The 15,950-nt window shown below is 48.1% G+C and overlaps 2 protein-coding genes across 2 annotated transcripts; both read left to right on the forward strand.

Annotated features, from left to right (window-relative positions):
* The first annotated feature begins 4,103 nt into the window (after nucleotides 1-4,103).
* On the forward strand, nucleotides 4,104-6,898 carry LOC117847382 (protein RICE SALT SENSITIVE 3). Its single transcript, XM_034728618.2, has 7 exons — nucleotides 4,104-4,696; nucleotides 4,835-4,888; nucleotides 4,990-5,172; nucleotides 5,331-5,445; nucleotides 5,549-5,590; nucleotides 5,707-5,763; nucleotides 5,996-6,898. Exons 1-7 carry the CDS (start codon nucleotides 4,560-4,562, stop codon nucleotides 6,512-6,514), a joined length of 1,107 nt encoding a protein of 368 aa, XP_034584509.1. The 5' UTR covers nucleotides 4,104-4,559; the 3' UTR covers nucleotides 6,515-6,898.
* Nucleotides 6,899-11,695: 4,797 nt separating this feature from the next.
* On the forward strand, nucleotides 11,696-15,503 carry LOC117838672 (uncharacterized). The gene is made up of 11 exons (XM_034718799.2): nucleotides 11,696-12,139; nucleotides 12,356-12,417; nucleotides 13,116-13,249; nucleotides 13,387-13,445; nucleotides 13,956-13,979; nucleotides 14,130-14,212; nucleotides 14,308-14,372; nucleotides 14,526-14,575; nucleotides 14,686-14,787; nucleotides 14,885-14,944; nucleotides 15,195-15,503. The coding sequence occupies exons 1-11, from the start codon at nucleotides 11,915-11,917 to the stop codon at nucleotides 15,303-15,305; spliced, it is 975 nt and encodes a 324-aa protein (XP_034574690.1). The 5' UTR covers nucleotides 11,696-11,914; the 3' UTR covers nucleotides 15,306-15,503.
* The last annotated feature ends 447 nt before the right edge of the window (nucleotides 15,504-15,950 follow it).

A 15,950-nucleotide genomic window follows, 5' to 3' on the forward strand; every position in this document is an offset into this window, starting at 1 on the left:
CAGTTTGTTCAGAAATTTGAATCCCACTATATCAGGTTCTCTATGAAGTAGCCTTCAGACACAAATCAGGATACATTTCCTCCAAGGGACCACAGAGGGACGCTTTTGTTGCAAATTTGCAACACTGCGAATACTGCACCTACTCCACACCCATATCTCCTTGCCTCTATCTTGCGCATGTTCAGTTGTACCCTTTTAAAAAAAAGAAAAAGAAAATTCTTTATTCCGTGTTCAGTTGTAGCTTGCATACAAAAATTTTCATGAGACCTCGTCAGTACTGTTGCATCCGGTTTCTCATGGGGAGGGAATGGCGACACTGATCGAGAAGACTCAGAAGTGCATGCACGGTATGCCGGATATAAATTGTCGGCAGTGCCTTGTGATCCTGGCTACTATCCATTGCCATCTCTCAAGCCCATACCACTCCCACCCCTTTTTCACTCTCACAGCATCTGCATTCCTCCCATGCATATTCGTATGGATGGAGAGCAGTCAAGGGATAAGTAGTAACAAGGAAAATAAAAATGCGTGTGATTTTTTTGAGCAAGTGCATGTGATCTTCCATTTGGCACCATATATGCTATCCATGAGCAACACCGTACCAGGCATGCATATGACTGTTTCAGCAATTTTTTGGGACTCTTTCAGCATTAGTCCCTCTCAAGGTGTAGACAGGCAGATGGCTACTGAAAGCCATACGGAAGGATTGCACGTACACTTTTACTCCATGGAAGTGGAAGCCATGCCCTGTTTGGTCCATGGTAGCTATCATGAAAATTGGAATCATTCTGAGAGTGATAGAGCTTTCATATCTTTAGAAAAGTATGTAGATACACATATTTAAAAAAAAGCGATGTGTATCAACAATTCGCTTCTTACTAATCCGTACTACGGAGCTACGAGGACTATTTGATATGAGGAATGAAACTTTTAAAATCAAAACAAGTGTATTGTGAGCTTATTACTTGTATCACCCACTATCACACCCTCGAATCGATCTTAGCCATTTGATCAACATATAAGTGTGCCTTCACCCGATGGGAATTATCCTGAATCTATTCAATTTTCTGTTTGGAGACTAATTTTGCTTTGAATTTAATTTTATTATTATAATTTACCACTGTACCTTCAGTTAGCACGCTAGAAAAAAAATATTGTTACTTTCTACCATTGTACCGTGAGTTAGCACGCTAGGGAAAAAAACCAGAGCCAGTAAAATTCCGTCAGCAACCATGCATATGAGCAACAGGTAAGGCAGGGCAGGAGGAATTATTAAGGTGGACTAGTGGCCATCTTTGTCGATGACGACCAATGCTTGGCCATGCTTTCCGCGGTTCCCTCATCCCTGGCCTTGCTGATCATTAGCTCTTTGCAGGATGCGCCCCATTTGCCATCAATTCCAGATCGAGATGAGCTCAAGCCTGCAGGCTGCAGCAAAGCGTCGTGCATGCAATGATGCAAGCTTAGGACTCGTAGGCTTCTGCTGTGATTGACCCATGGATTGGATGCAAGGTGCTCGTGTCGGTCAAAAGGATGGTGCTCTGATTTGCTGGGATTTTTTTCACAGTACCTCAACGTTCACTGCTCTCTTCTGAAAAAATGTCATTTTTGTTTGAATTTACTGAGGGGGGATAAACAGCATGTACCTGAATGACTTACATTCCAATGCACATGGACATGGACAGCTTTCACTCCCCCTACATGACTTGCATCCCAGTGCACACAGATTCTGCAGATCTGATTTGGTCCAAACAACAATATTATTGCGAGGGAGTGGCGGTCCTGCTTGTCAGAACAAGGGGGAGCAGCGGCCGCAGCAGGCAATTCCCTCATTCCCTGCTCAACACAGCACAAGGCGGCAGCACACCTTGCATCTTTATTGGCCTCCGGGGCCACACACACACACACATTGGCGCCGCAGATACACTACTAGGCACTAGCACGGTTCAAGAATGTGAGTGGTGGAATCTGTGCAAAAAAAATTCTGAGATGTGCTTCGCAGTCGTCTCGATCACTCTCTTCGGATAGAGAGAGTGAGGTGTAGACTTGTAGTGTAGTGTAGGGCCTGTGCCCCTGTGCACAGCTCCATGTCGTTCTGTGGTGATATGATGCTGTTCCAGCAGAGCCTTTCAATTCCATCCAAGCGTCTGGTGCGTGCTGGATGGAGACGGATCCATCTCCATCATTTGACCTCGGAAGCAAAGGTGAGTTAGTGAGTCCGAACTCTACGCATGCAGAGAAGAAGCGTGCCACTGTAAACTGGTCACGGTGACCAGTGCCAACTCAAGCTTCAGGTCTGCAAAATTTCAGGATAAAATGTTACTAAATGAAAAGTCCCCATGTGAAAATCATGCGAGTTCACTTAAATGCTGAAGGAATCTGAACCCTGCCCGTTCTGCCCCGGAGCAGAGGAGGACCTCGAGCACCTCTCCAATTCCTCGCCTGTCTCCATGGCCTGTGGTCGCACGTCTTCCCTTCCCTGCCCAAGGCGTGCCCTGTGGACCGGACCGATGCTCTGTGATGTGCTCTCGGCCTCACCTCACCCTTAACCCCCACCGTGGCACTCTCGAGAACACGGTTTTCTGCAGTCAAAACAGCATGATCTTTGACCAAATCTGTGAAGGACCTTAGGGGCGTGATTGGTTGCCTTCCCTGGCGAGCCAAGCTCGCACCAGCGAACCAGGCTGGCCGTAGCCAGGCTCAGCTCATGCAACATCACCATGATTGGTTGCTGAATCCCTCCAACCAGACTCTAAGGAGATACTGATTGGTTGCATGCATGTACATAGATTTTCAACAGCAGATGCACCGCCAGCGCTCGCCGTTGCATCCAGGGAGCCTGGCTCCGGGGAAACGATGAATTTGGCCGCACCACGGGAGCCAGGCTCTGGGGCACCTTTTGCACCCTGCGGGCCAGGCCCAGGAGGGGGTCCAGGTAACCAATCATCCGGAGGTTGTACGCAGGAAGCTCGGTTCCGGGGTGATACTAGCAACCAATCGCACCCTAGACGACCCCTCTCCCTCAGACTCTTCAATAGCCATGTTTAACTATAAGTCGGCTCGAAAAAAACTGTAAATCTATTATCCACTTTTTTTTAACAAATCAAGCTTTTGGTTCAACAAGTCAGTGCATGTAGAATCTTGATGGATGCAGGAGGGGCAGTGTTAAAATATAAGAAAGTTTCTATCAATTTAAGTTTTTGATTTGAATTGGTTGGTGCTGGTACCTTAATAATTCACCTATACTCTGGTCCACCAAGCAGCCGACCCTTTAGATGTGATCCCTTTGTTGTCATGGCAGCAAACAATTTTTATTTTCCAATGATGATAGAGTGTGGTCGGATGACCCAAGTGGTTCAATACAAATCCTAGTAGTGTGTGCATAACACATATTTCCATTTATCTAAATGCCCCCTTCCCTTTGTTTTCGGGATATTCCAAAATACTCCCTCTTTTTCTTTATGTAAGGCGTATTAGCATTTGAAAAAAAAATCTTTTGAAACAAACTTTGATCATCGGTTTGTCTTTGAATACATTGTCAATATTTATAAAATCAATATTATATTAAAGATATGTGAAGTATGAATCTATTGCTACAACTTTTAGACACTAAGCATACATATAATTTAAATAATTTTGGTCAAAACTCACAAGGTTCCTTTTTTACAAACCTAACACATCCTAAGTAAAAGGAAACGAGGTACTGATAAGAGACAGGTAAGCTTTAGAATTATTTGCCAGATGATTACAATGAATGAATGTGCAGGTTCTGCCACATGGCACTGATTTCATCCTTACGAACGCTGTCGTCAGGACAGGCGCGTCGGGCAATCACGGAGTCACCAGTATTGGTTCCTTTTACGAAGACTCCATCTGGGTCTGATGCGGGCACCAAGGAGACAGCGAGGATCTGTGCTCATAGATGATGGATGATCCCCCACTACTAATGATCAGAATTTCTGGAAAAAAAAGAAGAAGAAAGTCGTGCGACATATGGTCCCATACCTAAGTTTGTGGGAAGAGAGAAGCAGCGTTCCAGCACTTGCACCTCATTAAAGTGATCACTGTAGCACGACGACTCAGAGAGAGAGAGAGAGAGAGAGAGATGGTAGTGGTAGCTGTATAAATCAGGGCAAGTGTGGTTTGCTCCCCCGGTGGTGGACTGGTGGCCTGCCCTCGCACGTCACAAACCGGCTGATGGCAGAGCGATCAAAAGTGGAAGCTAGCGAGCAAGAAAAGGAAACGCCTAGCTACTCAACTCCTCCACGAACACCTCTCGCTCCTCTAGCTATCTCCAAGCAATCCATCTCCCTAGATTCTAGCCCCTCTTCAGCTTGAAATCAAGTGCAGCTCCCTCCAGCATGCAGTGAGCCAATGATGATAACCGCCGGTCAGTGAAGGAAGCCAAGCTGCCTCCTTCTCGTACAAGAGGCACAACACATCAGGGTTGGAGCTTCTTCTTTAGTAGTTCCCAGCTCAGCCATCGGCCACAAGTCTCCGGTCAGAGCTGGTTCAAGGCAAGGCCGATCGAGCTTGCTGGCTGGCTGGGTGCAAGTGGAATGGAGGAGCAGCTGAGCCCGCTGGCGGTGACGCACCTGCTGCAGCACACGCTGCGCAGCCTCTGCGGCCACGACGACGCGCAGTGGGTGTACGCCGTCTTCTGGCGGATCCTCCCCAGGAACTACCCGCCCCCCAAGTGAGTCGTCGTCGTCGTCGTTCGCATGCGATCTGCGCTTGGTTCTTGCTTCTTCTCGTCGTCCTCGATCGACGCTGCGTCTTGTTTGGGTTCTCGTGCTGATTTGTTTGTTTATCTCTATATCCCCTGTGTGTTCAGATGGGATCTCCAGGGCGGCATCTACGACCGGACCAGAGGGAACAGGAGGAACTGGTACGGCCTGAGACAAGTTATTCTTATTCCTCTTCAATTTCTTAGGGGTTAATTTGCGTTTGTTTGCACGTGATCCCTTTCGGGGGTGCAACCGATTCCAGGATCCTGGCATGGGAGGATGGGTTCTGCAACTTCGCGGCCTCTGCTTGTGACCACGAGGGCGCAGCTGCCCCTGCCGCCGCCGCCGCCTACACGGAGTGTGCCGCCGCGCAGGAGGCCAAGCAGGGCCTGCAGCCCGAGCTCTTCTTCAAGATGTCCCACGACATCTACAACTACGGCGAAGGGTAGGACACGACACCATGCTTGCTGCGGCTATTAGCTAGTCCATCGGTCGTGTCGCAACCTAATCGCAGCTTTCATTATAAACGGCTTTGATTTCATGCTAATCATCAAGCTTAACTTATCGCGGTCCCGTTGGTGATGCATTTGTTTCGCGTTGCAGGTTGATAGGGAAAGTGGCAGCCGACCACAGCCACAAATGGGTGTTCCAGGAGGCCCAGCAGCAGCAGGAGAACGAGATCAACCTCGTCTCATCCTGGAGCAACCCTGCCGATTCTGTAAGCGTCTCCTTTTAGCCAACACATTAACATGTCACCCAACGCTTAGTTACATAACTAGTGAACACCGGTGCTTCTTTGTCTGTGTGCGGTTGGTTTGCAGCATCCGAGGACATGGGAGGCGCAGTTCCAGTCTGGTATCAAGGTAGAGCCCGTAGCTAAAACATGAAGAGTACCATTTGATGACTGAAAAATAGGAGCTCGATCAGCATGCCAAATAAAGCTGACCATGCACATCTTTTATCGCCATCTCTCTTGTAGACCATTGCCCTCATCGCCGTCAGAGAAGGCGTCGTGCAGCTTGGCTCCATGAAGAAGGTACCCTGACACTGTTCCTCACCCACTCCACAACACTGCAGCGCGTGACGCACTGTGTGTGACTTGGTGTGCATCAGTGCATGCATGATTTTCGCAAATGTACCAGCAGCTCAGCTCAGCTTTGCATTTGCATGCATGCACGACAAGACGTACACGCTAATGTGTACGTGCGCACGGTCATGTGGTCTGACGAATTGTTGCGCGTGTCGATCTGGGCTGCACCAACACGCAGGTGGCGGAGGACCTGAGCTACGTGGTGATGCTGCGCCGGAAGTTCGGATACCTGGAGAGCATCCCGGGGGTGCTGCTGCCGCACCCGTCGTCGGCCGCGTTCCCGGCGGCCGGGTGCGCGGCCGTCATCGGCGGCCCCGCGGACGCCGCCGCCGCCTGCGGCTGGCCGCCGGGGCTCGTGCCGACGCCGATGGACCTCTACGACCCCTACGGCCAGGCAGCGGCGGCCGCCGCCGCCGCGGCGCAGATGCACATCGTGCCGTCGATGAGCAGCCTGGAGGCGCTGCTGTCGAAGCTGCCCTCGGTCGACCCCGCAGCCGCCGGCAGCCTGGCGGCCACGATGATGGCCAAGGACGAGGCCGACGCCGCGGAGCGCGGCGAGTGCCACGGCGGCGCGGCCGACGTCGCCGCGGGGTGCGGTGGCGAGGGCACCAGCGTTGCCGCCGCCGCCGCCACTACTACTACTGCCGCCGCGGCGCCCTACTACATCAACGTGGCCAAGCCCAGCGAGGGCTTCTAGTCCGTCCCCGTCCCCGTCTCCGTCTCTCAAGTTGGCGCGTGCATGCGCCGATCAGCTAGCTAGCTCAGCTGCGCGTAGGTGTCAGCTGGGCAGGCAGGCGTGGTAGTTGCGATGTCTCTTTCCGGGAGAGCGCGCCGCATCGCATGATTGCGCTACACGGAGCCAATCATGCGTTCGCGCTGTACGTGTCCCCGGAAGTAGCCGTACCTCGACGTACGTACGTACGTGTACCCGGTCGGTCGATCAGAGCCGTCGCGAGATCGATCGACAGGGGTGGTCAGGAGATTGAATGTGTGTGTACGTGTTGTGTGTGATGATGCAGTAGTGCTCCTAGCAGCACGTAATTCGAAGCAAGGACATGGCAATGTCATGCACCGCCACTGATATGATGACCGTCCTATGTTTTTGTTTTGGGGTGCCAGCGCCTCCATTCGTCCCTTAAACTTCGCGTGCATTTCAGCATTCCTGATGAACTGAACACGTCGTACTGTGAGTCGGTGACAATGCACGAGGATCGATGGATAGCAACTTTTCTCTTTCTGGTGCACGCACGTTCAGGCATGGGGGGAGTTCGCAGCTCCTGTTGATGATCGCGTCCGGAATCAATGTAGTTCCCCTCCAAAGCTACCGTGCCAACTGCCAACATCATGTCCAAAGCAGGTCCGATCCAATGGTCCATCGTGTCCATCATCAGCAGGCGCATACTGTTGCACACGTAACAAATCCTGCGAATATAATTCATTGATATTCCTGCCCCTCATTCAAAGATCACACCGAACTTTGCACCGTGCATGTTCTCCGATCCGCTGACATCCTTTTCCAGGGCGCTGTTCATGCGCCACGCACAGTGCGCGTCGTCTGTCGTTGCAGGCGCACAGGAAACTCTGCTGGAACCCCGAACAGTCTCCTGCTCCTGCCGAGAACAATCATGCCCAACACGGACCCCTGCCTGCCTGATTGCCCCCGGGCGTACGGCTGTTCCATGCGTGACGAGATCGAGGACGGAAGCTACGACGGGCTCGGTCCTCGGTCGGGCAGCTCGTTGTTCCCGGCTGGCCTCTCGTCGGCGGCCGCGCGCGTGCGGCTGCTGCCTGCTGATCGAGACCCGCCGCCGCTGGGCAAGTAGTAGGCGCGTCGGCCTCGCCCGTGCACGGATCCCGCGGCGCCGTCGACGGACCGACCCCCCCCCCCCCCCCCCTGGGGTTTGGGAAAACGTGCGAGCGAGGAGGGGAGTACGGTGACGGACTACCCGGCCAGGTCCACGCATGTGCGCGGGCACCACGCGCTGTTCACGTCTTTGACCGCACAATGCCCAGGGGCTTGTCGAGACGGGACACGTCGCGCTCGGCTCTACAGCGACGGGCCCGATTGACGCGACAACCTCCCTCCGATCGTCTCGCGCGCGGCCACCTCTCCTCGGCCGGCGCCGACGGAGTCGAGTCCGCTCGATCGCCGGGCGCCGCGGGCAGCGAGGACGCTTTGGGAGTTTGGGCGCGGCCTGCGGGATACGGTTTTGACCCGGTGGGCACACGCGCCACGCCGATAAAGCGCACGCGACGGATGGCAGATTTCGCCGCCGGAGACTCGCGCGGCGAAGCGAAGCTATCGGCGTCGAGGTCGGGCGGGGTCGCGGGGACACGGGCGGTGTTCCGGTGCGGACCCGGGGTTTGACTAGCTGTTGGGCACGGGATGATTAGCGGGATCGGCATAATGGCGTGTCACTGTTGCATCCATCGATCCGTCGGTCTCGTCAGCTTTTTGCACGGAACGGTCGTTGTGACACCAACATCATGTGTTTTCGTTCTTTTTTTTTTAAAATGATGATGAGTGCGAACCAACGTTGTGTCCTTGTTCGCGTCACGGCGTGTGTGTGAAACTGCGAAGCGCTGAGAGCAATGTTTTGTGGTAAGAGGAGGAAGCGGAAGCCAGCCCGGTCAAGATTGGGCCCAACGGCCCATGTGTGTGTGTGCGCGCGCGCGCTTCAGAGAGATGGGGTGAACGGAGGGAAGCAAAAATCCTGGTTTCTGTCGCATGATCCAGCTCCCTGCTATGAACGAAAAAGAATTGCTTCCAGTCTGCAGTTGCTGAGTTGCAGATGCTTAGCCATCCAAGCATAGTTAACACCAGTTGGATTCCACCACTGCAGAAGTGCAGAGGGATAGCTTTCCAATCCCACCCCGCGGCGGCGGCGACGGCTGGACCGCACGAGCACGCCGCGTCGACGGGCACTGTAAACAATCAAACAAAGCTGCCAAAACCCAACACTGATACGACGCGATAAGGTGCAGTGGCTAAGGAGTAAGGAGTCACGATCAATCATTCAATCCCAAGCATAAACAAACACGCGACGATCGAAAAGACCGTGCCATCCGAAGGCCGGTTTCGCCCGGACGAAAGCCACCGCGGCCAAGCCAAAGCCAGTAGCAGCCGCAGTTCGGCCTGTCACTCTGCGCTGCGCTAGTGCACAAGAGAAAGAACCGACGTGTTTCCGTGGACCGTGGCCTACGGGCTACGGCAGGGCCGTCGAACGCACAGCTCCGAGCCGCCGGTGCGCACGAGATGGGTGGCTTTCCGGAAGCAGCGGACGGCGGATTTGAGCCCGGCGTATGCATCAGGCCTGCGCGGCCATACGATTTACGCACGTCCTGCTGGCCGCGCAGGGGTCGAACGGAATTCGCCCCGTATGAATGATCCCGTGATCCCACAGCTTCTAACGATCATGCCACTGTTCTGTCGCTTCCATCCAGGCATCTGCCGGCTTGACGCTTCCACCCCTGTCATTTTTGCTACCCACGCGACAAAAGGGTGCTTGGATATTAGGTGCTAAATTTTAGTAGTGTCATATCAGATGTTTAGATGCTAATTAGAGAACTAAACATAAGCTAATTTAAAACTAATTGCAGAACATTGTGCTAATTCGCGAGATGAATCTATTAAACCTAATTAATCCATCATTAGCAAATGGTTACTGTAGCACCACATTGCCAAATCATGGATTAATTAGGCTTAATAGATTCGTCTCGCGAATTAGACTCCATCCGTGCAATTAGTTTTGTAATTAGCCTATGTTTAATACTCTTAATTAGTATCCAAACATCCGATGTGACAGGTGCTAAACAAACACCCACAAAGCCATCGGCCACGGAGAAACAAAAATCGTGGCTATACTGCCACTTCGATTTGTCAAAATGTCATTTCAAATTTTACTAACCTCTATTTCCGTTTACTTGTCACTACCCTTTTACTTAGCAATTTTGACTGCTTTTTTTTTTCAAAGCAAAATGTCATAAACACTTAAAACCTTCACATTATTAAATTTATCATGAAATATACTATACAAATATTGTGTACTGTAGCAGTTTTCAAGAAAAACACACAGTCAAAATTGCTACAGTAAAGAGGTAGTGACAAACGGACACGGAGATTAGTAGCAACTAACAACAACCAACAGGTCGCCTTCGCGATCACGATTGTATATCAAAATATTCGGTATATCCTTTATACAAGTATTCTTTTTCTTGATAATCTTATTTATAGTCTTTACTGACACCCTTAATCTCTTGCTCCTCTTAACCCTTATTCATGTTCTCTTTCAAACTTCTCTACCTAGTGCTGACTTAGTCCCTAGGCTCAAGAGATATAAGGTAGCCCCATTTACTTACCTCTTCTAACTCATAGATACCTCTTTGCTCCAAATCGAAAGTGCATGATTGCTGCTAAATATGACATCATCATTGATGTTATTTCGAATTGTTTTCTTAACTGCTTCATGATTCAAGTAATGTCTATGTTTCATTGCTTCGAAGATTGATATAGAGCTCTAATTAATAATGTATAGTGGTAGATTAATAATGAGTACGTAGCATTTATTGTCTATATTATTACTGCAACTGCAACCACGTGTGATGCCACTGCAACCACGTGTGATGCCATGTTCGATAGAATGGTGTTATAACTCCCATTCTATTTACATGTGCTTAGGGTGTCTATGGAGATAAGAAGATACAATGGCACCCGAACTTGCATAATAGGAAATCTTAGCTTATGGTAGAACTGCCACTCATTTTTTTCGTAAGGAACCTATCATCCCCTCCTTTGCAAAGTATTTGAGGAGAATGCATGCGGAGTTGCAAACTGTACACTGTCGCACACATATTCGGAATGATTTTTTTTTGAAAAATTAGCAAGAGTACTACCATATCGTTTAAGAGAAGAGAGCAAAATCAAGGTTTATATAGTTGTGATTACATAATAACTAACAGAACTCAAGCACATGACGCTATTGAATCTTAAGAACGAATTACACGAGTTTGAAGGGCCATTTCGATAAAAAGTCCCAACAAGGTGGCCTTTCAGTCATGAGGCAATTCCTTACACACCGTTAAAAAAGTTCTCAACTCCATATGAACTATAAAAAACAGTTGTTGTGCCGAGTTTTTTGTCCCTTGGTACCACTTCCGTCTGATTTTAGTGAAACGGCAGCTAACAGTAGCTTGCAATGACCATTTTGCCCTCGTCTTCTACCTCATCTCTTTTCCATTCTTCTCGTGGCCCTGGTGTGTGTTCGGCGAATCGGCCCGCACGACGCCGCCTCCGCGGCATCTGGTGTGAGGTGTGATGCTTTCACCACGCCTCCCTGAGCCGCCGCCCACCCTCGCCTCACCGAGACGGAGCTAGAGAAATATAAGGAGAGGGATGTAGCAGATCGAGTTGTTCTTCTCCGCCATGGCTGGGCTTTTGAACCTCAAATCGACGATGCTGGGAGCAGTAATTTTGGTTTGGGAGGGGAGGATCTTGGTCCTTGCTCAACCAAGACTTCGTTTTGGATTCGATGGAAGGTGGGAGAGAGATGTCATAAGGCTGGTAGCTTTCGGCCATTGGTGAGGCTTCTGGATAAATTCCTTGATCTAAAAATTAGTGAGGCTTCTGAAGCTTGATGCATCATGCAGGAATAAGGGGGGAGCGGCTTGGGGAATGTCGAGTGGGGGTTAAAGGTGTTCATCAGCTTCTTACCTTGGCCGGGAACATCTTGAGGAAGGAGATTGACTGTGGCCTCAGCTCTGCGTGGAGAGCAGAGAAAGAGGGAGATGGAGAGGGGAAGCTCGGGGAGGGAAGGGAGACGGTGTTTGCGCGGAGAGCTGACGACGGAAATCGAGGGAAAGGAGACGGGGTGGGTTGGGTTGGGTTGCCGGCGGGGCTCCGGCCATACGGGTAGAAGCTGGTCGGGAGAGCCGGAAGTGACTCTGTAGAGGTGCTGAGAACAGAGAGTCAGAGAAGGCAAGCTACGGGGGCACTTTGGCCAGTTCCGCAAAAAAACTGACAGGTTCTATAGCTCTAACGACTAGTTGGAGTAACGGAAGAAATTTCAAGCAGTGGGCGCCGGAACTTTTTTAGTGGCTCATGTGGAATCGTGAACTTTTTTTAATGACACGTAAGGAATTGCCCCGTCATCTCCCGTGTGGAGCGGGGGGAAGGAAATTGCAAGCACAGAAAAACCAAAAGGCAGAACAGAAGGCCAAACGCAGAGGAGAGGGCACAAGAGCGCTGAAGCTTCTCGAGAGTCGAAACCCTAGACCGCGCGCCCCCTCGCCATCCGGCCTTACACGCCCGATCCGATACAAGATGGTCAGTCTCTCCCCCTCATCCTCTTGGCAAGGGCCGGTTCGCCACAATTTTTCTGGATTTTTTTTCTCATTTTCTTGCGGCCTCCAATTGGCTGGTCTCGTGATTGCACCATTTACGTTGTTTTCTCGTTTGATTCGTACATCTAGTGCGTGCTCTGTACGGATGCTGCGCGTATTTTGGTTTTTAATAATGGATGCGTGTTTCTTGTGTGCGCAGCATAAGCTGGGGAGAGGAAGCCGCGACAAGGTGCAGCAGTTCATGGTCATAACTGGCGCAAGGTACATTTTACTATTAATTCGTAGCATTGGGATCGGAATTTAGTAATAAAAGTAAATGATGTTTGGTTGGTTAATAGCCGTGGTATGTCAAGTTGCAGGCCATTGAGAGAGCTTGTTTGTTGCTCTGCATTAGACTTCTGCAATTTTGCACTGATATCATGATTGTAAGGTTTTTATGTAGTAACGCGGAATTTTGTATAGTTTTGTAATGGAAGCCCGTGCCAATGCCTGATCTTGGCTTGTAATTTTGCAATGTGATGCAATTCTCCAACTGGGTGGTGTCATTATGCTTTCTCTCTTTTATTTAGGATGGACCACTTTTCCATATTGTACTGAAAGCTATGTTTCTTGGGCTGCAAGAGCGATCCATTCACATTATCCGTAAAAATTTACTAGGGTTGTATATAATAGTCAGTATATGTTGAAATTTCACTGTTCCAGATGCCATGATCATTCAGTATCCTTGAGTCAATTTGCTTTTAATTAGTTAACATTAGTGTATCCAACAATTTAATGGCACATTTATCAGCAGTTTAGACTGTCCAGAGGCAAGTCAGCGCTGCAAATTCATGACAAATTCATTATAACTATTGGACTGTCTTTTGCATTGGACAGTATATGGACATCATTTCATAATCTTATTTATTTTGCATTGACTTCATTTCTGTTAATTTCGTTAAGCATTGCATTTTTGACAGTGAGAAGGTCGCGCTTCAGGCTCTTAAAACTAGTGACTGGCACTTGGAAGGAGCTTTTGATGTTTTCTACAGCCAACCACAAGTTGCTGTTGCAAATACTCGACATCTGGAAGAGCTGTACAACAGATATAAAGGTGAAATATTTTACTGTCTCTTGCACCACCTGTCAACTTAACCCCTCCTGTTTAACCTTTGGCAAGACTGCCTCTTTTCTATGTCTCATCTCTGAATTTTTTTGCCTGTACCATCATTTTGTGTCATGATTTCTCAGACCCGGATGCTGATATGATAATGGTGGAAGGCATATCACAGTTGTGCAACGATTTGCAGGTAACTTCTGGATTTTATCTTCTTACTTTGATTGTATGTTACTCTGCTAGAGTATCAGTCTGCAGTCATATGTAATGAATAGGTAGTTATCAAGTATCAGGTGGGAAATTTGTGTACAATGAACAGGGTTTATTTCATTTATTCTGTATTTTCTTCATAGTGTTTTTCTATAGAATCATTGAACTATTCAATTTGTAGTTGCTATCTACATTTGCTTTTCATTCTGTGACGTCTAGTAAATATTAGATTTAGAACCAGCAAACTATCTTTTTACCATAGTTTTTGGGTATAAGTATGACTGTACTTGCTTGTGTAGACTGGCATGATTGCTAACCTCATAATCTGTTGGTTATTGATATTTGGTCATACATAAATACTACAAGTGCTGCATGTATTTTTTTCCCCTCATTATAAGGCCCTCACATCATTTATTTTCCTTGGCTATCTTGTCTTCGTATCCGTGTCCTGTCATATGATTCTGATACATAAATCACATGTTTCCATTTTCAGGTGGATCCTCAAGATATTGTTATGGTACGTCCAGATCTTATCCTGCATCTACTTTTTCTCTACAAACACTGACGAAATGGATTTGCTTCAAGTTCAAAAATGAAACTCGATACAGGGATACAACTGTTTCTGTTCTTCATATATTCATTTTGTTTACCTCTTCCCTGTTAACAGCTTGTCATTTCGTGGCATATGAAAGCTTCTACAATGTGTGAATTCACTCGCCAGGAGTTCGTTGGTGGACTGCAGTCAATTGGGTGAGAATGATCTGTGCATCATTTGCTCAGTCGTGCTACAACTTGAGATCCTGAAGTGTACCTAATAGTTTAAAGGATCTATGTCTCATTTGCAGAGTGGATTCAATAGAGAAGCTTCGTGATAAGTTACCTTCACTACGAGCTGAGCTTAAAGATGATCGTAAGTGCTCTTTTGCAGGTCCAATTGCTGCTAGTGTAGTATATGTGTCATTTGAATATGAAGCAGTTTGTTCAGCTAAAAGGGCTAACTCGAATAGACAAGATGGATGATCCATCTGCCTGTCACTTACCAGTTCATCTTTTCCTCATACAGAGAAGTTTCGTGAAATATACAATTTTGCATTTGCCTGGGCAAGGGAAAAGGTATGTCATTTGATGTGCATGTATTCTTGTAATTTCATCAGAACTCTTGTTTCAATAGTATCTTCAAAAACCATACTGATGATGTATGGCGCATAACCCTAATTTTATAGGGTCAGAAATCTCTCGCATTGGAGACTGCTATTGGCATGTGGCGGCTGCTGTTTGCTGACAGGAACTGGCCTCTCATCGACCACTGGTGCCAGTTTCTACAGGTATAACTTGAATACCTGCTGTTCTGCCATAATGTTTTCATTTCTGATAAATTTATAAGTAGTGTGCTTGCTCGTTGTTTGAACCATCTGTTTTCAGGTAAGGCACAATAAAGCTATCTCCAGGGATACATGGGCGCAGTTATTGGAATTTGTGAAGGTAAACTGACACCTACACACTGCTATGTCTCAAAAAGTTGCATTACTGTTGGTCACATAACAATATAAGCTGATCTACTGAGATGTTTGTGTATCCACTTCCAAATTTTCTTTGTAACCTTTCATCATTTCTTTGCTCTTGGATGATGCCAAAGCATGGTCTTTGCTGCAATTCTTTTTGTTACTCGATGCATTTCTAACCAAGTTTTTGTTTCCGTTGGTTCACTGTCTACTCTATCTTGTTGCTGCAGACAGTTGATCCCCAACTAACCAACTATGATGAAGAAGGTGCTTGGCCCTACCTAATCGACGAGTTTGTGGACTACTTGAAGGAGAATGGTGTTGTCCAGCATAGACAGTGAACGGAACCGGACGGGTCGTTTTGGATATGGTTGGGCTGCAGGGGCAGAATTCATCACCCACCATCGTTGACTCATTGTACAACATAATGGTTGGATGTTTGTATTCATTGCACTATTGGCCGCTAAACCAGTCTGCGCCTCTGGAACCAAACTTGTATTGGCATGGATGTGCTTGCAAAGTGACGAGTGTTAAACGAAGCCCAGAATAGTCACTGTCATAACCAGCCTGCATCTCGTCTCCCACCTACAATAACACATGGCTATCCTAAACTCGTTACATTAACATGAGCTATCACGCCCACGAATGGGAGAAACAAATAGCACGTCCACTAATAAAGTTTAAGCAAGTAGGATGTGCTGATCTAGGTCATGTTTAGTTCCCTCCAAACTCCCAACTTTGACACTATGCAAAAAGAAGATTCCCCATCACATCAAACTTGCACTACATGCATGGAGTACTAAATGTAGACGAAATAAAAAACTATGCAAAAAGAAGATTCCCCATCACATCAAACTTGCACTACATGTATGGAGTACTAAATGTAGACGAAATAAAAAACTAATTGCACAGTTTTGTTGTACTTTGCAAGATGAATCTTTTGAGCCTAATTAGTCAATATTTGGACAATAATTCACAAATACAAA

The sequence above is a fragment of the Setaria viridis genome, chromosome 1, assembly GCF_005286985.2.
Source record: "Setaria viridis chromosome 1, Setaria_viridis_v4.0, whole genome shotgun sequence".
Taxonomy (NCBI): domain Eukaryota; kingdom Viridiplantae; phylum Streptophyta; class Magnoliopsida; order Poales; family Poaceae; genus Setaria; species Setaria viridis.

Bases quoted from the DNA above. Each gene is read 5' to 3' on its own strand.
- LOC117847382 (XM_034728618.2), top strand. From the start codon at position 4,560: ATGGAGGAGCAGCTGAGCCCGCTGGCGGTGACGCACCTGCTGCAGCAC. The intron at 4,697-4,834 runs GTGAGTCGTCGT...CTGTGTGTTCAG, and splicing joins AGGAACTACCCGCCCCCCAA to ATGGGATCTCCAGGGCGGCA. The intron at 5,764-5,995 runs GTACCCTGACAC...ACCAACACGCAG, and splicing joins AGCTTGGCTCCATGAAGAAG to GTGGCGGAGGACCTGAGCTA.
- LOC117838672 (XM_034718799.2), top strand. From the start codon at position 11,915: ATGTGGAATCGTGAACTTTTTTTAATGACACGTAAGGAATTGCCCCGT. The intron at 14,213-14,307 runs GTGAGAATGATC...TCTCATTTGCAG, and splicing joins GGTGGACTGCAGTCAATTGG to AGTGGATTCAATAGAGAAGC. The intron at 14,945-15,194 runs GTAAACTGACAC...TTGTTGCTGCAG, and splicing joins AGTTATTGGAATTTGTGAAG to ACAGTTGATCCCCAACTAAC.